Genomic DNA, 22,121 nt, shown 5'->3' with positions numbered 1-22,121 from the left:
CAACACCGCCCTCGACGCCGACGATGAGGGCGCATAGGGTAGCGCACGGTTTAGCTTTTTTTAACGTTTAATTATAATGTAATGGGGACGCGTGGACTCTCGCCGACCTTCGTGGCCGTCTTTAATTTATGTTTGTTTTTATTTTTGGAAATGTGTGCAATTTTTTTACGTGCCGTCACAAAAATGGGTCGGACCAGCGTTGGGCCCATGCGCCGACCCAAACGCGGAAGCAGACGTTGGTGTCCGCTGGGCCGACCCAAACGGACGGCCGGTTGGATTTGCTCAAATGGGTCAGCAGGCGGACAAAAAGCAGATGCGCGTCCGTTTGGGTCGGCGGATTGGGCTAACTTTTTGTCTCCACGGACCTAAAAGGACGGCAGCGGACGGAATGAGTCGCCTTGTTGGAGTTGCTCTAAGATTGCATTCTAGACCAGTCCTTATGACCAAACGAACATGTCCTAAACCTCCACCGAGACTCTTATAACCACCCTGCCAAAGGTTAGCTCCTCGGGACTAACCTAACGCACTCTGGCATTGCGGCGAGCACCCGGTGCGCATGCATGCCCAGAGCACGAGCAGAGCACGCCTATTGCAGGAAACCGTTTCGAGCCGCCGCGCCCCTCGCCTTTACCATCTCGCAGGGCCACGTTAGCGCCCCTCCCGCTCTCTAGCGCCGCTCAACGTTGCCGTTGTAGCCTCTTGGTAGCACGTCAGCGTTCGCGACCGCCTCTGCCCTGATCATTGCCGTCCAAGCTCTCCCCGCTTGCCAGCTGCCCCTTGAAACCGCACCGCGTCCGTCCGCTAGCTCCTAGATGCGCTGGCCTCGCCATGTTAGCTCCGGTGACAGTAGCGGCGAACTGCCATAGTTGTCTCCGAAAAGCATGGGACCGACATCGCCGCGCTATAAACAGGCCACCCCCGACTGTGGCACGCGTCTTATTATATTTCTCATTGTTGTTATATGCCCTTTATAAGGCATCGCTCAGACGCCCGATTGTGACACGCATGTTATTATTTCCTTTATGACCCCTTTTCGTGTTGTCGTTCCAGATGTTCGACTATGGCAACTCTTATTGTTTTTATGTAAGTCCTTTATGTGGCGTCGCTCATACGCCCGACTAAGACATGTTGTATATGTTTATCCTTTCGAGGCGTCGTTTTAGACATCTGATCATATCATTTTATTTTCTTGGAATTTTTGGGAGGACTACCACCCGATTTTCCATTTTATTTTATTCCTCATTCTTTGATTGTTTAATTATTTTCAGTACGAATAAATTTCATACTTACTTGCATTTATAAATTTATATTATGACTCATTGAATATCCATAAATAACTTTCAGTGCATATTAATCACCTGCTATATTATGTTTGTTTTCATTATGTTTGCGAGTACATTCAAAAATACTCACTAGCTTGTTCATGACTATTGTCTTGGTCAAATTGTGTATGTGGAGAAGAGCATTATGACGGCAGCCCCGAAACCTAGGCACCGAAGATAGCAACCACGCAAGATAGAAGTTATCCAGGTCATCCGTTCCTGTGGAAAATGGAGCCCCATAGATGCTGGAGATCCACGAACCGCTTCCGTCATCAGCCACTAGAAACCTTGTTGTACTTCGAAGACCATCATGGTCTTGTACTACAAACTTTGTAATTGCTTGAATATTTTGTATCAAGGATGTGTCCACCAGCTAACAAAATCAATCTTTGGGCTGGTGAGCACAAGGATCATTTGCTAGGAAATTTATATCCTGGAAATCTGGCCCTGACAACCTTAGTATGAGAGCCAGACTGACCATTAGCTAATCATATCTTAGCTGTGTCAATAAACCCTAGGTTACCACGAACCCAAACCTTATCCTAACCATAGCGCAACCTATCATAACCAATAGTCTGTATAGTGATAAACGACACCTTTCCGTAGTCCATACCCAACCTACCAGACTAGCCCAGTGATCATACGTCCATGACCGACGCCTAAGTTGTCCCATTCGCAAGCATGCAAGAACAGACTCCATTTTCTATAAAGGGAACAATTGCCCGAGCCAAGTACACTACACCCACTTTGCAAGAACCAAACCTCCAAGATGTCGGCCCCGTTGTTCACAACAAGACCACCGCATCTAAGCATGGAGGTTTTGTAACCGTCCTCGGCAACCTCACCCGCAGTGTCTTTGCATTAGAAGAGCCCCCAGAGTATGCTGCGTACCAAGAGCACGTGAGTGATGCCATCCCTCACTTCTGAGCCACAGTGCACGTCTACGGCAGGGGTATCTCACCAAAGCGCCCCTACCTGTTCACCGGAAGGTTAACTTCCTATAAGCCACAAGCCATCCAGCTAGTAGCTTGAGAGGATGTAGTTCAACATATAAACGTGTTGGACGTCCGTCAATCAAATAAGGCCTTTTTTAATAACCAGGGCATTTTTTTGTGTGTGGAGAAACACCAAGGCAATTTGTGTTTGGCATTTTTGTAGGTTTGATACGAATAATACATTATAAATTCGGACATGGAGTTTTTAATCCCGAGCTCATATGCTCCTTCATAAACAGTAAAATTGAAAAAAAATAGTAAAAACGTTCAAAAAATTCTGATTTTTTTTGTGATCAACTTTGACAAATGTTTTGTATGCTTACAAAATTTCAGCTCGAAATAACATTTGTGAAAGTTGTGACGAAAAAAAACAAAATCGCTACTCTAAAAATGCTAGTTTTGGATACATTTTGGACAGTTGATTTTGTTTTTTCGCTGCGACTTCCACGAATGTTGTTTCATACTGAATTTTGGTACGCATGTAAACTATTTGTCAAAGTTTACCATAAAAAAAATCATAATTTCTTAAACTATTTTACTATTTGTTTCGCTGTTACTGTTCATGAGGGAGCATTTGTGCTCGAAAGTAGAATATGTCTTTTTTATAAATTATGTTTTCTTTGTACCTAAATATTTATAGCCGAAGAGAACTAGTCTAGTTTATCCAAACTATAAATATTCAGAAATTGAGGGAGTATCATTGTGTTATTTTTGTGTGTTTTCCTTGTTTTTCTTTTTAGCAGCGTGTGTTTTCCTTGTTGTTGTTATTGTTGGGTACCAAAACACCCACCAGTCCCATGATTACGTCCCCTCCCCAAAACATGTGAGCAGCAATAATCACCAAAAGCTACTCGCCCCAGCCTAGCCTTAGCCTTAGCCTTAGCCTAGCTTAGCACACACAAAGCAAAACTAATAACAATAAACAAAAGAAAAGAAAAGAAAAGAAAAACAACTCGTAGTACTAGTCAAACTCAACCAGCCTGCTCCTCCCCGGCGGCCCCACCCCCGCAAAAGCAAAGCAAAGCAAGCGACCCGCCCCCCGCGCGTAGGCGCGTAGCAAACGCGCCCGCGGGCAAATGATGCGCAGTCGGCCCGATAACCAAAAAGCGCTGTCGAACCCCACCCGCCCACGCCGACACGCGGGGCCGGGACGCCCCCGGGCCCGCGGGTCGGTCGCCCGGGGTGGCGTGGGGGCGATCGCGCCTCTCCGCCGGAAAGACGCCCCCCGTTTGCTCCGCGCACCGGATCAGCCAGCAGCATAGCCGCTTACGGGTGGGCCCGCGTGCGCTCGTGGCTTTCGCGACCCGTCAGCGGCGGTCACCGCGTGCCGGGCCACGGGCTGGCCCCGGTCGCCCCCGCTCCGACGGAAGGAAGAATCTATTTAGCCCGGCCGCCCTCGCCCGCCCGCCGGCGACGCCACCGCCGCCCGCTCACGCACGCAGCCAGCCACCAGAAGCGGAGGAGGAGGAGAAACAAGAACTACGTAGACTAGTAAGCAGAATAAAAAGGGGGCAGAAAGAATAATATCCGGAGCACGAGGCCAGCCAGGAGGGAGGGAGGGAGGGTGAGCTCAAGAACAACGGCAGCATCATCACCGGAGGAGGAGCAGCGACCGACCACGACCGACCACGCCCGCCGAGCCCGCCCGCGAGCTCCCGAGGTGAGGATTTCTCTCCGCACCGCACTCGATTGGTGATGCCTGCCGCTCCGGCGGGGCAGTAGATTTGCTCGATTCGCTGCTCCGGCGGGAGCGAGTAGTTAATCCGTCCGTCTGGCTACTCAGCGGGGATTTGCGTTCTTGATGCGGGGGGCGGGGCGAACAGCGGGGGATTTCCGCCGTGGACGCGCCAATGCGGCGGCGCCGGAATTTCGGGGGCGGACGAAAAAAAAATCCTCTTCTTGCGCTAGGAAAGGTGTGGAGTCCACCGAAAGCGAGAGGTGAAAAGGGAGTCGAATTTCCCCGAAGCTCACGAACGCTCTGGATCTTGAGAGGAGCACCGCCTCTGGCGTTGCTTGAGTTGTTGGGGAGGCCATTATTGCCTGGAGTTCAAGGCTTTGTCTTCTCTTCCTCTGCCTGTGTTGGTCGGCGGTATCGGTTTGCCTGCAGCTTTTGTAACCACGAGCTGGGGGTGAGGTTGGCTCGGGGTGAACTCTGACGGCGCAATGCCGCTCCCTGCTCGCTAGGTTTAGTTTATCTGCTTGTGGTTTCTTGAATTGAGGCCACGCGCCTTGTGTTTCGATCGATTCCGCTTAGGATGAACCACACGATTTCGATGAGGAAAGGAAAGAAACCGATTTTGGGGAACCAACAGGGCGAGATGATCATTCACCTCTCCAATGAATCTTCGAATTCCCCTGTGACTGATGACCACCTTAGAAAAGGGCACTCTTGTCTGTATGGAAGGATATAATTCGTCTCCCTTTTTGTATTTTTTAACCTTTTCTTTATCTTGGTGAGGTGGACCTTCTTATTCCCATTACTTTGACCTTCTCTCCAGTGTCCTGTTTTACTTAGGTTTTGAAGCAGTTTTTGTTTATCAGGGTTTCTTGTTTTAGTTGCAGTCCTGCGTAGTCTGTATTTCAGGTGTAGCCGCCATAAAAGAATTTGTCCTTTCTGTATTTGTTTTTCTTTTTCTTGGTGAGTTAAATCTTTTTATTCATTACATTGACCTTCTCTTCGAGTTTCTTAGGTTAGGTGGTCTATCTGCTGTGTCCTGTCTAGTTAGGTTTTGAAGCAGTTTTTGTTTATCATCAGGGTTCCTTGTTTTAGTCATAGTCCTGCATAGTCTGTAGTTAAATATCCAAACAAAGTGGCAGGTGATCATGCAAGATTGTATTTTCTTCTAATTCCTTTTGTCAGGTTTAATAGAAAGCAACTCTCTTTGCTGTTAGGAACTTGGATCATGCGAACGTGTAGTTGTAATTTGCACTGATTGTATCTATGTGCTAGTTTGTAATTCAGGTGAAATATCCTGTCTCAGTCAACTTCTCTTGCCCTGTTTCCTCTCTATTTGTGTTATTTCTGGCTTTTTTTACGTCGGCCATATAACCTGTATTTTTTGTGGAAGTTAAGTCAATGTATTTCATCTCTTAAGATCGGATTAACACTTGCCTTTTGATGATGGCTATTTTTATCGTTGATGTCCTCAAACGAGTCCTAATTTGGAGACTTAGAAGTTAGTAACTTAGAATTATGCGTCCTGGACTGTTGGTTCATAACCTCGTTGGTTGTGAAATTTTGTGGTGACTGTTTTCTTGATTTGCATTGCTTACTGATAATTACATTTTGCAGTTTCCAGGGAAAATATCCGAAGATCCTTGCTAGTTTCCAGTGACGTTCTATCCCATTAAGCAAGACTCTTCAAGGTGATGGTTCGGTCTCAACCTAGCTGACCTCCATGTCCGGGGCCCCACGCTCCAACCTTGGACTTGTTCCCAGGGACATGAATGGTAGCCTTCCAGTTAGTACTACAAATTCCTCTGGGCCAAGCATTGGTGTTAGCTCTTTGGTGACCGATGGAAACTCATCACTTTCTGGAGGTGCCCAGTTTCAGCAAAGTACGAGCATGAATGCTGATTCATTCATGCGCCTTCCCGCCTCTCCGATGTCGTTTTCGTCCAATAACATTTCTGGCTCTTCAGTCATTGATGGCTCCATCATGCAGCAAAGTCCACCCCAAGAGCAGATGCAGAAGCGGAGAGCATCTAGTGTAACATCACAACCTGTGATTGATGCTGCTGCCGCATTTCATGCTCAAAAAAAGCCAAGAGTTGATATTCGGCAAGATGATATCTTGCAACAACAGTTGATTCAACAGCTGCTCCAAGGTCAGAGTTCTCTTCATCTCCAGGGTCAACATAACCCACAGCTTCAAGCCTTGATCCGGCAGCACAAACTGGCACAAATTCAGCAACAACAGCAGCATCAGTTATCGCAGCAATTTCCTCAGCATCAACATTCTCAAGTTGGCATACCTCGGCAACCACAGTTGAGGCCGCCGCTAGCACAGCCTGGAATTCAGCTAGCTGGACCTGTTAGGACTCCTGTCGAGAGCGGGCTTTGTTCTCGAAGGTTAATGCAGTATTTGTATCACAAGCGTTACCGGCCAGATGTGAGTTTCTGCGTTTTTATACATTTATTACAAGATACACAGCAATGGAAGTACAATTTACTCAAAATTGTCTTGTAGAATAATCCCATAACATACTGGAGGAAGCTCATTGATGAATATTTTGCACCACGATCAAGAGAAAGATGGTGTGTGTCATCATATGAAAAATCAGGGAATACCTCAGCTGCTATTCCACAGACATCCCCGGTCAGTAAAAATTTCATATCTGAAATTATGTTGAATAGATTTTTAAGTAGTATCATATACACCCATCTTTTTGAAGTTCTGCTAGGATTATTCAACACTGTTTATTATCGATTACCTTTGATGGCAGTGAGAAACATAGTTTGTATGTGTAGCCTCCTGAGGAAATGTTTGTTATTTTAACCTGCAGTAGTTATTTTAATTGAAAGTTTGAAACCGTCCTGCAATGCTATTTTAAATTTTAATTGTATATATCTATTTTGTGTAATGAACCCATTGAGAGCTGATAAAGCTAATTCTTTGTCTGCTCTGCATGCATTGTCAATATCCAGGTTACTTATTCCTTGATGTCGTATAAGATCTATGAAATTTCACATTCCTATTCTTTTCTTGTTACAGGGTACATGGCGTTGTGATATTTGTAATACGCATTCGGGGAAAGGATACGGTAAAATGTTATATCCTTGGTTGTTTGCACATTTCCCTTCAAGATTGCTCACTGAGTATGAATGCTAATTTGTTTATGCTTATTCTGTTATTCCTCTATTTGCTAAGCTCAATATTCTTGTACATGTCTTGTACTCCTTGACTGTCCATTACAGAAGACAATCAACAATATTACTTTCTAAGGAAGCCATAAGCATCAAGAGTGCAAATAAAAGTAGCTTTACAGAATACAATCAACAATATTACTTTCTAAGGGAGCCATTAAGCATCAAGAGTGCAAATAAAAGTATCTTATGAATTTGTTAACTATCTGGAGCAGTACAGAATACGTTATCATAAGTAGTGGGTTACTGTCATGAATGAAGAATAACCTTAGTTTTGGCATTTTATTTCTTCCACAGCAAAGCTTTCTTTGTGTTATCATGCACTTTGCCCATCTTGTTTTTTAGATGAACACCTTGACTGTCTGTTTTTTTGGGGCCCTTTCTGTTTTGCTTCTTCATTGTGCAATTCTCATAAATAAGATTTTAAGTTTTTCTCTGCAATGTAATCAATATATATTTTTGAGCTCACCCAGTTCCCCCCCTTTCTCTCATCTATCATACAGAGGCTACCTCTGAAATACTTCCTAGACTCTGTCAAATTAGATTTGACCACGGTGTTAAGGATGAATATCTATTCCTTGACATGCCGAACGAGTTTCGGTTGCCCAACGGACTGCTGCTCCTGGAGCATGCTAAAGTTGTTCAGAAGAGCATCTATGAGCACCAACATGTCACACATGAGGGACAACTGAGAATAATATTCACTCCAGAACTAAAGGTATGTTCCTAGTTGTAGTAGCTAGCCCATACCATAGCACCTTTTGGGTGTCCTCTTGAGCATTTGTGGATATCTCGAAGTGAGAATCATTCTTATGTGCTGATTGCATATGCAGATTATGTCTTGGGAGTTTTGTTCACGCAAACACGACGAGTATGTCACCCGCAAGTTTCTAACAGAGCAGGTAAAGTTCTTAGTTTTATGGTTGAGCTGTTGCCTGTGGTTCCAACTCCTGTTCCTGTTTGATTAACCTTTGGTTCAAAGGCTGTACATGGTTGAGCTGTTGCCTACATATACAGTGTGATTTAATACCTGGCATCTTGTAGTTTTATGTTTATGGCGTAAGTCTAATGGGCATTGCTGCTCCTGGGTGATTGGGGTGTGAAAAAACCAGATCCCTCCCATGGTCACTATGTTTTTCATCCATTTGCTTAACTGTCTACTCAACTAAGTTACAGATAGCTGCAGGCGGAAAACACCAAAGACGATTAAATTATACTCAACCTTTAGAGTAAGCCATAATTCATTGCAACCCTCATGTTTGCACTTTGCCATATCACCTTTCAAAATCACTTGCTACAAGTGGGGACATCTCTCCACCGTCTCAGCCATCTTGTTTTGTGATTCTAAATATTTACTATGATTATTTAATGGTTTTGCAATTTGAAAGCTTCCTGTCCTTTTCATAATTTTTTCTTCCAAATGGATTTATTTTTTACTTCGTAGGAAGTAGTAAAGCATGGGCATTTAACCAGTTCACCTAATTATAAATCTTAATATGTGGCTTTGTTTGATGTGCTTTATGTTGAGTAAATAGGCAATTTTCCGAGTAGATTAATCCATAAAATAATTACTAACATGGCATTGACTAGGTTCATGACATACTGATCACGGAGTATACTAGCAAGTACTACGCATATAGCAGAAACATCTACGCATATAGGCAGTACTACTAGTGCAGACAGAAACAGGAGAGAGATAAACATATCATACCCTTCGATCGACCAATTAGCCGTAGCAGCAGCGGTGGCGGCAGCAGCATCCTCTGCCGCCTTCTTCTCGGCTTCGGCCTTCTCGCGGACGAGACGGTCAGCTTCGCTTGGTGAAGACATGGCATTGACGAGGGCGACGCAGACGTAGACGAAGCAGATGGACGGAGGCGAGCAGTCGCGTGATCGCTCCCCAAAAACCTAATCGCCCCTCTCCCGTACAGGAACCGGAGAGGCGGGGTTTCGGAGGCCTGCTCTCCTGTCGACCGTGTACGCGGTAAACGGGACGGAGTCGCCGGCGGCAGCAGTAGCAAAAGGAACGAACGCCTGAGGCAGATGCGATCTGATTCTCGTGACGGCTAGGGTAGGCGATAGCCTGCTTATAAAGGCGGCTGGGTGGAGAGACGTGGGCCGAACCCACGTCCGAGTCGGTAACAGCCCCACGATCCGATGTCTCGGATCGTGCCGTGTCCGTTACGTATTCTCCGTTCCTGACCGGCAAAAATAAGCGCGTAGGTATGAGCTCGGCTCGGCTCATTCCCGCAACCCGCGGCGCGTCGTGACGAGGCGTGGCGAGGCGGGCGGCGGAGGAGGAGTGCGCGAGGGCACCTTCTCTTCTCACTCTCCAATAGCATGTGGAAGAGAGACCCTTATAAAGGGGTCCAACTTCTCCTCCACTAGCGTGGTGGGACTAAATTTCCCACCACCTTGTCATGCCACCACCTACATGGGCCCTTGGAGATTTTTCTGAAATTCTCTAGTGGGCCTAAAGCCCACTACCAATTTCAGCAATCCCCCACCAGATCTCAAGGGCACATTGTGTTCCCTCGTTCCAATCACTGTTTTAATATACCAACATTTCAGCGAAGACCTGTTAAGGTTGAGCTTCACCTAGAGCAAGTAGCTACACCCCTTTACAACTGAACAATGGACTATGCCTTGAATTGTCAGTTTGGCGTAAAGGAGCTTCACCACAAGTCTTACTAGTACTAGACTGCCGAAGGTGACCCCTCGGGTGGAGCATATTAGTCACACTCCTGGCCTATTCATGAGTTTACTAGAGATCACCCAAATCTCATAGACTGTGACCAACAGTCAAGCTCATATAGGTGTGTTCCTCCAAAGATCGCTCTGTAGGACAGCATCTTGCTTACATATAAGCCTTAGAACACATTAAGACAGTAGTCATCCTACCATACAGTATCCGAGAGTATTGCATCTCCAACGGAGTGGGTTAGTAAAGTTACTCTCCTCAGTTCACCACTGGCTTGTTTTCCCAGGTCCTACTTCACGGGATCTCCGATCATATAGGTTGGGTTACTACCATGGCAACTCATGTGGGTCTCATACCCATCTCCCTCGATGCACTATCTATCACAACACGTGATAGCCCTTTAGTAAAGGGATCTGCCAGATTCTTAGCCGTTTGGATGTAATCCAACGCTATCACTCCAGAGTTTCTCAAACGTCTGACAGACTTCAATCTCATTCTTATATGTTTGTTGGACTTCATATTGTCCTTTGAACTCTTCACTTTAACAATAACTGTTTGATTATCGCAGTTCATAAGGATAGCCGGAACCGGCTTCTCAACCACAGGTAAGTCCATCAAAAGATCTCAAAGAAATTCTGCTTCGACACCAGATGTGTCTAATGCTGTTAATTCTGCTTCCATTGTCGATCTCGTTAAGATCGTTTGCTTGCAAGACTTCAAGGAAACAGCACCACCGCCAAGAGTAAACATATACCCAGTAGTGGCCTTCATCTCATCAGCATCAGAGATCCAATTCGCATCACTATACCCTTCAAGTACCGATGGGTATCCCGTATAGTGAAGCCCGTGGTTGACAGTACCTTTCAAGTAGCGCATAATTCTTTCAACAGCACGCCAATGAACATCGCCCGGGTTTGCAACAAACCGGCTAAGTTTGCTCACAGCAAACGCGATGTCAGGCCTTGTTGCGCTAGCTAGGTACATAAGCGAACCGATAATTTGAGAGAATCTCAATTGATCTATAGCTGTGCCTTTAAACTTTCTAATAAGCACACTAGGATCATATGGTGTTTGAGAAATTTTGCAGTCTGAATATCCAAAGCGACTCAAAATCTTATCAACATAGTGGGATTGCAGAAGTGTAATCCCACCCTCATCATCTCTCAACAGCTTGATGTTCAAGATAACATCAGCCACCCTAAGGTCCTTCATCTCAAAGTTTTGAGACAGAAAAGACTTGACCTCCTCAATTACTTTGAGGTTGGTTCCAAATATCAGTATGTCATCAACATACAAGCACAATATAACTCCTTCGCCCCCACCATGGCGATAGTATACACATTTGTCAGCTTCATTAACAACGAAGCCAACAGATGTCAGAGTTGTATTAAACTTCTCATGCCATTGCTTAGGTGCTTGTCTCAGACCATATAAAGATTTCAGCAACTTACACACCTTTCCTTCCTGACCTTCTATCACAAAGCCATCTGGCTGTTGCATATAGATTTCCTCATTTAGCTCTCCATTCAGGAAAGCCGTCTTAACGTCCATTTGATGAACGAGAAGACCATGAGAGGCCGCCAATGAGAGTAGTACTCGAATGGTGGTCAGTCTAGCCACAGGTGAATAAGTATCGAAGAAATCTTCTTCTTTCTGGGCATAACCCTTGGCCACAAGGCTAGCCTTGTACTTTTCAATCGTACCATTGAGCCTAAGCTTCTTTTTGAACACCCACTTGCATCCCAATGGATTGCAACCATAGGGACGATCAGTGATTTCCCATGTCCCGTTAGCCATGATGGAATCCATCTCGCTACGGACCGCAACTTTCTAGTAATCAGCATCTGGAGAAGCATACGCTTCTGAAATAGACGTGGGATTATCATCCACGAGGTATACGAAGAAATCATCACCAAAGGTCTTTGCAGTCCTTTGTCTCTTGCCCCTACCACGGGCTTCCTCGTCATCCTCCTCAGGATTTTCATCATGTGTTTGTTCATAGTATTCCATAGGAATGGCAGGCTCAGGAGTTATCTCAGATTCCTGTCTAAAAGTGCTTTGCATATCTCTCATGGGAAATATATCCTCAAAGAATGTAGCATCCCTCGACTCCATTATTGTACCGACCTTCACGTCAGGTACCTCAGATTTCACTACTAGAAATCTATAGCCTACGCTATTCTTAGCGTATCCTAAATTAACGCAGTCCACAGTCTTTGGTCCAAGCTTACGCTTCTTGGGGTTCGGTACATTGACTTTCGCCAAGCAGCCCCAAGTACGTAAGTACGAGAGCGTCGTCCTTCTCTTCGACCACTCCTCGTAGGGAGTGACCTCATTATCTTTTGTAGGAACTTTATTCAGGACATGACACGCGGTCAATATAGCCTCCCCCCACCATGCCTTGGATAAACCCGATGTATCTAACATGGCGTTAACCAAATCAGTTAGAGTACGGTTTTTTCGCTCGGCAACCCCATTTGACTGGGGTGAATAGGGAGGCGTCCTCTCATGAATAATGCCGTGTTCCGCACAAAATGAATCAAATTCGTTTGAGAAGTACTCTCCACCACGATCAGACCGGACTCGTTTAATTTTCTTTTCAAGTTGATTCTCAACTTCTGCCTTATAGATTTTAAAGTAGTGTAGAGCCTCATCTTTAGTATTTAACAGATACACATAGCAATATCTAGTGGAATCATCTATCAATGTCATGAAATATTTCTTTCCACCTCTAGTCAACACACCATTCATCTCACAAAGATCAGAATGTATGAGTTCTAATGGTGCCAAGTGTCTCTCCTCTGCAGCCTTGTGAAAGGCTTGCGAGGTTGCTTTGCTTGCACACACGAATGTCACTTAGAACCTTTGGCTAAAGTGAAAGTTGGGATTAAATTCAGTTTTGCTAGCCGCGACATAACACCGAAACTTATGTGACAAAGACGTGAATGCCAAACTTCAGATTCATTAACACTCGAATGAATATTGTTCACGACTTTATTACAAAAATCTGCAAGAGAAAGGCGGAACAGACCTCCGCATTCATAACCTTTTCCAACGAAAAGTCCATATTTCGTAACTACTACTTTATTAGACTCGAATACCAACTTAAGCCCTTCTCTACACAGAAGGGAACCACTAACGAGGTTCTTCTTGATGGCGGGGACATGCTGCACGTTCTTCAGCTGCACGATCCTTCCCGAAGTAAACTTCAGATCGACCGTGCCAACACCAAGAACAGAAGCACTCGCGCCATTCCCCATCAATACGGACCCGCGACCGGTGGCCTGATAAGAAGAGAACAATGATAAGTCAGCACACACATGAATATTTGCACCCGCGTCCACCCACCAATCGGTGGACTGACAAACTGTAAATACAGTAAGTAAATTACCGTACCCAGATGCACCACTTTCATTGTTGCCCACAATCATATTGGCAGACTTGGAGTCCTGCGTCGGCTTCTTGTACTTGTTTGGGCACTTGTTCGCCCAATGTTCCTCTGAACCACAAGTATAGCAGCCATCTCCCTTCTTATTCTTCTTGAAGGGCTTCTTTCCCTTCTTCTTGAAGTCGGTATTCTGTTGGACATAATTCTTTCCCTTGGGCTTGTGGGAATTGAGGTTCGTCTGATGTACCATATTGGCAGCAGAAGAGCTTTCCACCGCTTTTCCATTGGAGTCCTTTGCTCTCGAGTTCTGCTCAACACTCAGATGGCCGATGATGTCCTCTACTGAGAACTCACGCCTCTGATGTTTCAGAGTAGTAGCAAAGTTCCTCCAGGAATTAGGGAGCTTAGCAATTATACAGCCCGCGACAAACTTGCCCGGCAAATTGCACTTAAGAACCTCAAGTTCTTTAGCTATGCATATTATCTCATGAGCCTGTTCCAATACAGAACGGTTGTCAACCATCTTGTAATCGTGGAACTGCTCCATAACATACATCTCACTCCTAGCATCGGTGGCCCCGAATTTAGATTCGAGCGCCTCCCACAAGTCCTTGGCAACATGCATATGTAAATATGCATCAACCAGCTTCTCTCCGATCACGCTAATGACTGCTCCAAGGAATAGGACGGTGGCAAATTTTCCGAGTAGATTAATCCATAAAATAATTACTAACATGGCATTGACTAGGTTCATGACATACTGATCACGGAGTATACTAGCAAGTACTACGCATATAGCAGAAACATCTGCGCATATAGGCAGTACTACTAGTGCAGACAGAAACAGGAGAGAGATAAACATATCATACCCTCCGATCGGCCAATTGGCCGTAGCAGCAGCGGTGGGGGCGGCAGCATCCTCTGCCGCCTTCTTCTTGGCTTCGGCCTTCTCGCGGACGAGACGGTCAACTTCGCTTGGTGAAGACATGGCGATGACGAGGGCGACGCGGACGTAGACGAAGCAGACGGACGGAGGCGAGCAGTCGCGTGATCGCTCCCCAAAAACCTAATCGCCCCTCTCCCGTACAGGAACCGGAGAGGCGGGGTTTTGGAGGCCTGCTCTCCCGTCGACCGTGTACGCGGTAAACGGGACGGAGTCGCCGGCGGCAGCAGCAGCAAAAGGAACGAACGCGTGAGGCAGATGCGATCTGATTCTCGTGACGGCTAGGGTAGGCGATAGCCTGCTTATAAAGGCGGCTGAGTGGAGAGACGTGGGCCGAACCCACGTCCGAGTCGGTAACAGCCCCACGACCCGACGTCTCGGATCGTGCCGTGTCCGTTACGTATTCTCCGTTCCTGACCGGTAAAAATAAGTGCGTAGGTATGAGCTCGGCTCGTTCCCGCAACCCGCGTCGTGACGAGGCGTGGCGAGGCGGGCGGCGGAGGAGGAGTGCGCGAGGGCACCTTCTCTTCTCACTCTCCAATAGCATGTGGAAGAGAGACCCTTATAAAGGGGTCCAACTTCTCCTCCACTAGCGGGGTGGGACTAAATTTCCCACCACCTTGTCATGCCACCACCTACATGGGCCCTTGGAGATTTTTCTGAAATTCTCTAGTGGGCCTAAAGCCCACTACCAATTTCAGCACTTTAACGTTGGTACCCTTCTATATTTTTCTTATGCACATGTTTTTGTGTTTTCAGGTTACACATATGCTGCGCGCAACCCAGAGTTATCAAGCTACTCTCACTAAAAATGGACCTGCTGGCCTATCGAACGATGAGGCACAGAACGCTTGCAACCAGTTAGTTAAACTAAAATCACAAAAATATGTAGTTGATTCTCTCTAGAGTTGAGTTTCTGATATTCTAATCACTACATGTAAATTCTTTTTTGTATGAAATTTGTAGGTTTGCATTAGCATCCCGACAACTAGCGAAAAATATAGATCACCACAGCCTCAATGAACATGGTCTTTCTAAAAGATATGTTCGCTGTTTGCAGGTAACTGGAGTTCCCTATGTAATATTTACCTTTCTATTTTCCACATGGCGTGCATTATATGGTTTTATTCCGTATATGTGCATTATGGCATGTTGATTACTTATGTCCTCTTGGCAGATATCAGAGGTGGTGAATCACATGAAGGATCTAATTGAGTTCAGCCACAAGAACAAGCTCGGTCCTATAGGTAGGAGCATGCACATACACCAATCGTCTTTAGTACCTAGGTGCTGTATTAAGTTTCATTTAAACAGTTTTGACCAGTGATTCTCATGAATATGGTAGAACTAAGCATCATTTTGGTTCCTTCCAAAAAGTTAAGCCATAGTTCATGTTCTATTGTATTACCTCCGTACCAAAATATAAGACATTTTTGTGGACTAGGCTAGTACTTCATAAGAAACATATACATGATTAGAAACTACCTTCAAACTCCAGCTGAGCCAAAAACCCAGCTAATATCATGCAACTTTGGTCGTAATGCAACTTCTGATAGTGAGAGATGTGGACTGTGAGGTGTGAGCTTGAATACGTACAAATTGGTTGTGATGCAAACAACGCACAGCTAAACATTGTACCTTTAGGGCTTCATCATATTTGCTGCTCGTAACAGCAAATCGTAACAACTGAAGAGAAACATTTGTGACAATAGTGACAGTGCTTTGCCTATTGATCCATGAGATAGTTTAAATGTTTAATATTTTGCCTGTTCATCTGCAGAGGGCCTGAAGAACTATCCCAAACAAACTGCTGGACCAAAGCTCACGGTGCAGAATTTGCATGACTCAAAGGCAGTCAAAACAGAAATGAGCCCCTATGTGAATAACGAGGTTCCAGGTGTTGGAGCAATTAGTAATAATCCGCAGAATCCTGCACCACAAAGCAATTACCAACATATTCTGAGAAGCTCAAGTGCAAATCAGAGTTTGCTTCAGCAAGAGGCATCACAGAATGCTGCTGCAATGAGCAGTTACCAGAATATGTTTAGAAGCTCAAGCGCAAATCAAGGTTTGCTCCAGCAGGAGACATCTCAGAATGCTGCTGCGCTAAACAATTACCAGAATATGCTTAGAGGCTCGAGCCCGAATCAAAGTTTGCTTCAGCAGGAGACATCGAGTATCTTCAAAGGTCCTACAGCAGTGCACAGTGGCATTCAGCTGGAAGCATCTAGGTCGTTCCGTGCGGCTCAGCTTGGGCAATTCCAGCATCCCATGTCGTTCCAGCAAGGTATGCCCCAGCACCAGCATAACAATTTCCAAGGCCTGGGCGCTAGTCCACAATTCCAGCAGCATGTGATCAATCAGCTGCTGCAAGAAGCCAAGAATACCAATAGCCGCGCTCTTCAGCAGCAGAACCATCAGCAGCAGCAGCCGCAGCAGCAGCAGAACCATCAGCAGCAGCATCAGCAGCAGAACCATCAGCAGCAGCAGCCGCAGCAGCATCAGCAGCAGCATCAGCAGCAGCATCAGCAGCAGCAGAACCATCAGCAGCAGCAGCCGCAGCAGCATCAGCAGCAGCAGCAGCATCAACATCAACAGCAGCAGCAGTCTCCTAGCACTCCCAATGCAAATGGTGGTCTCGCATCCGGAGCCGCGGTCGCCAACACCGCTGCTAGCGGAGAGCAGGCACAGCACATGAATAATGGCGCAGCAAAGGGCGCCGCCCCGATGGGCATGACGGGGCCTAGCAATCTGATCAACAGCGGAGCTGGCATGGTCCAGCGAAGCAGCAGTTTTAAGTCGGTGAGCAGCAACCCGGCCGCTTCTGGCGGCAACGTGGAGACCCCAAAGGCGGAGTCTGTGCACGACATGGATGAACTGGAACATCTCATCTCCCACGAACTCGTGGGGAGTGGGCTGTTCATGGGGGAGCAGCCGGGGGACGGCGGCTTCTCATGGAACATCTGACGTCATTGTGAACCAAAGTCTCGCTACTCCGAGAGCTGTGTTTGATGGTGATGTCGCATAGATTATTAGAAGTTCTTCTTTTTTTCGAGCCGCCTGGAACAGTCTCTGGTGATCATAGATTGATGAACCTTGAGTTATGTGATGAGAGTGTGAGTTGGGTTTGGATGGCAGTGCAACCCAGTGTTATTTAACTAGTATGGAATGACATGCTGTGGTTGTCATTTGTGCTGCTGCTATCGTGTTACCAGTGTTTGGCTTGAATGCCCTGCCATGATATATCCATGAGATGAGAGAATGCCCTGCCATGATATATCCATGAGATGAGAGGTGTAGCAACCAGTATTGCATAACTACAGTAGCACTAGCAGGCACACTCATGACCATGGCATGAAAACTTTGATAATATTTAACCTTGTGAAGCATGAAAACTTTGATAATATTTAACCTTGTGAAGCATGAAAACTTTGATAATATTTAACCTTGTGAAGCATCAGGACAACTTGTGCATGCCAAAAATCGGTGGGGACAGCATATGTTTTTGGAACAAAAATCTGACGTGTTTCTTCTTCTGCCCCTTGCTTTTCTTTTTTGAAAATGGAAAACTTGTGTTGCTCTTTTTTCTTCTTCTTTTGTGCTATGGCCATGCTAGGAGGAATACCCCAAAGACTTCATATTTGCAGGTAGGACAGCGTTTGGTAGCGAAGGTGCGTCACGTGCGATGCAGATCCCGTCGCTGACGCTGACGGGGTACACCTCCTGGGCGATCAAGGTGGAGGCAATACTTAATGCCCAGGGGCGTGGTGGCGCCGGCGGTTGGAGCAGCGGTGGATGCCGGCATGTGCAGATCCCGCCGCTGACGCCGACGGGTACACCTCCTGGGCGATCAAGGTGGAGGCGATCCTTGATGCCCAGGGGCTGTGGGGCGTGGTGGCGCCGGCGGCTGGAGCAGCGGTGGACGCCGGCATGTGCAAGACGACGCGCGACATGCTTTTGACGGTGCTGAGAGAGGACATGTTGATGCAGGTGGCGTCGAAGCTCACCGCGATGGAGGTATGTGACTCCCTCAAGGTGCGCTTCGTAGGTGCCGATTGGGTGAGGGCCGCTCGGCTGGCGACGTTGCGCGGTGAGTTTGGCCGCCTGCGGATGGACGACGACGACGATCTGGACGTGTACGTCGGGAAAGTCTACGGGATGGCGGCGAGGTAGGCAGGGGTTGGGGCGGTCCTCGATGACGCGACGATGGTCAAGAAACTGCTCGATACGGTGCCGGACCGCCTGTACGCGGCGGCGGCGGCGGGCATCGAGCAGTTTTGTGACGTTGACGAGATGCCGTTCCAGGAAGCGCTGGGGCGGCTCAAGGCCTTCGATGAACACACGCGGCGACGCGGTCAGGGCAGCACGAGATCGGAGGAGAAACTGATGCTCACGGCGGTCCAGTGGCAGGCTCGACAGCGACATCACGACGGCAGCTTCGACGACGACGACGATAGCAGCACGACGTCGAGCAGCAGAGGGAAGCGGCGCGGCAGGTGCTACAACTGCAGTGTGCGAGGCCATTTTCGGTGGGACTGCCCGAAGCCGAAGAAGGCGGAGGCGTTAGAGCAGGCAAGTGGACAATTACTCCGACGTGCAAGGGCTCCTCTAGGTCGCGGCTTAGGGGGCGTGTTGGAAATAACCCGCGCCTGGGTCGGACGTGGGCGTGTCTGGTGCACGTTGGGTGTGTCATGGCGTGAGCCGTGGTGAGCCTCGGGCGTAGGTGTGTGTGCGTGCATGTGTGCCCCGAGGGCGTGTGCGTGTGAGTCAGTGTGTGTGTGCTGAAGGCGGTTAGCGCGAGCTGCAGATCAGAGACCGCGTCGGGCGCGTTGGCGCGCGTCGAGCGCGCGATCATGGAGCGCGGGATGTGGTGGAGTGCGTGCGTGGGAGCGCCGAATGCGTGTGGCAGCGTGTGAGGGCGCGCGGCTATATAAGCAGCTCCATCTACAACTTGTAATCGCGGGGCGTACGAGTGTGTGCTCGAAGAAAAACAGAAAAGGCCGTCGCTGCGCCTTAGTGTTTGTGCGCTCGAAATCCTTCTGCGTTCATCCCCTCTTCTCCCACCTTGTCTCCGGTGATCACCGGCCGGAGGCAGTTCCATTTTTGCGCCAACACCACGGTGCTGCGGCCAAAGGAGATCAAAGCCGACATCCACTTGATGCGGTGCAGAGAAAGACAGGGTGTGTGTTGAGCAAATCCAATGATTTAGGGGTAATGGATCTCACAGCTTAGAATCTAACTAATTTTATGGAGAAATCAATCGAATGATTTGTAGCAACCTCCTTTCACATTTTCCTTATGGCGGAACGGAGGAGGCAACCAAAACATGCTAAGAAAAGAAAGAAAAACATGCTAAGAAAAAAAAAAGAGAAGCCACAGCTTGTTGGGCCTGAATTTACCAGGCCGTGTCCAGCAAGGCCTGCAACAGGCCTAAATTAACCGGAGCCTGGTCTTCTTCTTCCCCAGACCTCAAATCACACACGACGCCGGCCACCCGCCGGAATCCCTCTCCACCGGCCGAGCTCCCCCCCTCCAAGACGCTTGTCACCCGCCGATCTGTCGCCGTCTCACCGTCGCGGGGCGGCCGGGGGACCGGTTGCGGTGCTGGATGGCGTCGGCCGTTGATGGCGCGGGGAACTGGAGGGGGGGGGGGGGGGGGGGGGGGCGCCGTTGATGGGGGCTGGAGGGGACGAGGGAGAGACGGAGCCTGTCGTAGATCCCTGCAGCGTCGACGCGCGTGACGCGGAGCGCTGGGAGGCGCCGGCGACGACCGTGCACTCTGGTAAGTAAAGATGGCCGCTGTGCTGCGACTGGTAGTACTACATGTTTAGCCCCACATCGCCGTACATCTTTAAATATAAGCTTTTTTAAAGATTTCTATGCGGACATATATAAATATATATTTTTAGAACGTAGATTCACTCATTTTGTTTTTGTAACGTATTTACTTTGTATCGGAATATCTAAAAAGGCTTATATATATTTAGGAAAGGGGGAGCATATCCCGCCTTTGGTGCTTCATCGTGTTTGCAGAAGACATTCACTGCAGAACTAAAGGAATGTCTTGTGGGTGTCTTTTTTTTTCTTCTCGGGAGCATTTGTGGGTTTCTGGATGTTACACATGAGGGCCAAAATGAGAATCGTTTTTATCTGCCGATTGCCCTATGCAGATTAGGTCCTAGGAGTTCTGTTCACGGTGACTTGATGACTTGATGAGTATGCCACTCACAAAGTTTCTTACAGAACCCGGTAGAGTTCTTAGAACAGCGCGCGTGCTTCCTGTTTCATTTCCTATCCGATTAACCTTTGGTTGGAAGGCTGCATGGAATTGACTGCCTGTCGCCTACGTATACACGGTGTGCTTTGATTCCTGGCATTTTCTCCAGTGAAGTTACTAATGGCCGTTGCTGATCCTGTGTAATTTTCTTTTTGAAACGCGGTCCCTTAGGGCCCGATCAATTAAAAAAGGTCGAAGAGAATTGCTGCGTAATTGGGGCGTGAAACAACCAGTCCCCTCTCATGGTTATTTTGTTTATCATCCATTTGCTGATCTATGCACTGAACTGAAGCTACAGATAGCTGCAGATGCAGAATACCAAAGCCGATTGAATTGCAGGCCATAATTCCTCATGTTTGCCGTAGCACCTCCTTCTTTTAGAGTCATTTGTCGACGAGTCGGCCCATCTCTCCACAATCTCCACAGCATTTTTTTGTGGTAGTATCCTAGTAGCCTTGTTTTGATGCAGTATCACTAGATTTTGCAACCTTCTGTCTGTCTGCCTTTTGTTGCCATGTATGTTACTTGGATACAGTTTCTAACAACGTAGCTTCTGTCTGCACGTGAACACTAGCATTCCATGTCATCACAGCTAGTTGTTTTCCACCAATTTCGATCCAGGCAATGGTGAAGATGTTGCTGCGGATGATGACTCCTGGTGTGATGCCTCAGATTCTCCAGGATGTGATTCCAGCTTGCACAGAGAATGGACCCACAGACAGGACCACTTTCATAAGGTACATGATTATTTTGACCTCCATCGTTATTGATTAATCATGAATCATGAATTTGTGTCGATGTCCAAAAAGTTTGAAAGCAAGGCTTTCGGTTTCTTTGTAGATGGGCTATAGGGATGGTGTAACAGAAGGGCAGAAGGATGTTGCCCAAGAGGGGTTCAACCTTGGGCATAGGCAATCTGCGCATGTTGGATACAAGTGGGGTCTCGTTCGGGGGATTACTAGGTAAATTGCATTTCTTGCTGTGCGAATAGCAGTTTTCTTGTATACAGTTCCTCTTGTGTCATTCTCATTTATTATATTTCCCTTTTGCTGTCCTTCAAGCAGTGCATTAGCTAGTCTTTCCGACAGTCTAAAAGAAAAGTTGCTGCTTGACCCCCAGCGTAGAGGAAAACTTGAAGATTTGCACAACTCCGTGAAAGAAATTTCAGCACTGGGTGCGCTGCAGCTGTTTCATGAGAGTACTCTTCAGGATAATCGTCGACCAGAGGAAAGCGAGCTCCAAACAATTACGAAGGACCTTCTACTGTTGTTGCACGAATGCCCAGATGTTCATGTTAGTGAAGAGTTGAAACGAGTTCCATGAGCAAGGTCATACATGAAACTGCAGGCACCACTGATATCGAAGTCCGGTAGAATCACTTGGACCGAGTCTTCTGAAGGATGGAGTAATTGTAAATCCTCTGATAATAAGACTTTCATATATCGATGAAATCTTTGGTTACCTGAGAGAGTGTGAGTTGGCTTGGATAGCAGTTCAGCTCTGTATTAGTATTAACTTAATCTACCATGACATGCTGTGGTTTTTATTTGTGCAGCTGGAACAGTCTCCGCTGATCTTAGACTGATGAGACATTCAGATATCTTTGTTATTATCATCTTTGACTTGAG

General features: G+C 47.1%; 2 protein-coding genes across 2 annotated transcripts; both read left to right on the top strand.

Moving 5' to 3' along the window:
• Nucleotides 1-3,731: 3,731 nt before the first annotated feature.
• Nucleotides 3,732-17,406, top strand: LOC123412891 (probable transcriptional regulator SLK2). The gene is made up of 10 exons (XM_045105852.1): nt 3,732-3,977; nt 5,610-6,429; nt 6,508-6,636; nt 7,033-7,081; nt 7,688-7,902; nt 8,018-8,086; nt 14,976-15,076; nt 15,183-15,276; nt 15,394-15,463; nt 15,997-17,406. Exons 2-10 carry the CDS (start codon nt 5,716-5,718, stop codon nt 17,181-17,183), a joined length of 2,628 nt encoding a protein of 875 aa, XP_044961787.1. The 5' UTR covers nt 3,732-3,977; nt 5,610-5,715; the 3' UTR covers nt 17,184-17,406.
• A 2,473-nt stretch (nt 17,407-19,879) lies between these two features.
• LOC123411088 (protein YAE1-like) lies at nt 19,880-22,120 on the top strand. The gene is made up of 4 exons (XM_045104009.1): nt 19,880-19,998; nt 21,115-21,230; nt 21,334-21,455; nt 21,558-22,120. Exons 1-4 carry the CDS (start codon nt 19,890-19,892, stop codon nt 21,814-21,816), a joined length of 606 nt encoding a protein of 201 aa, XP_044959944.1. The 5' UTR covers nt 19,880-19,889; the 3' UTR covers nt 21,817-22,120.
• The last annotated feature ends 1 nt before the right edge of the window (nt 22,121 follows it).

The sequence above is a fragment of the Hordeum vulgare genome, chromosome 7H, assembly GCF_904849725.1.
Source record: "Hordeum vulgare subsp. vulgare chromosome 7H, MorexV3_pseudomolecules_assembly, whole genome shotgun sequence".
Classification (NCBI taxonomy): domain Eukaryota; kingdom Viridiplantae; phylum Streptophyta; class Magnoliopsida; order Poales; family Poaceae; genus Hordeum; species Hordeum vulgare.
Note: the sequence above shows the minus strand (reverse complement) of the source record. Positions and strands in the feature narration are given on the sequence as shown.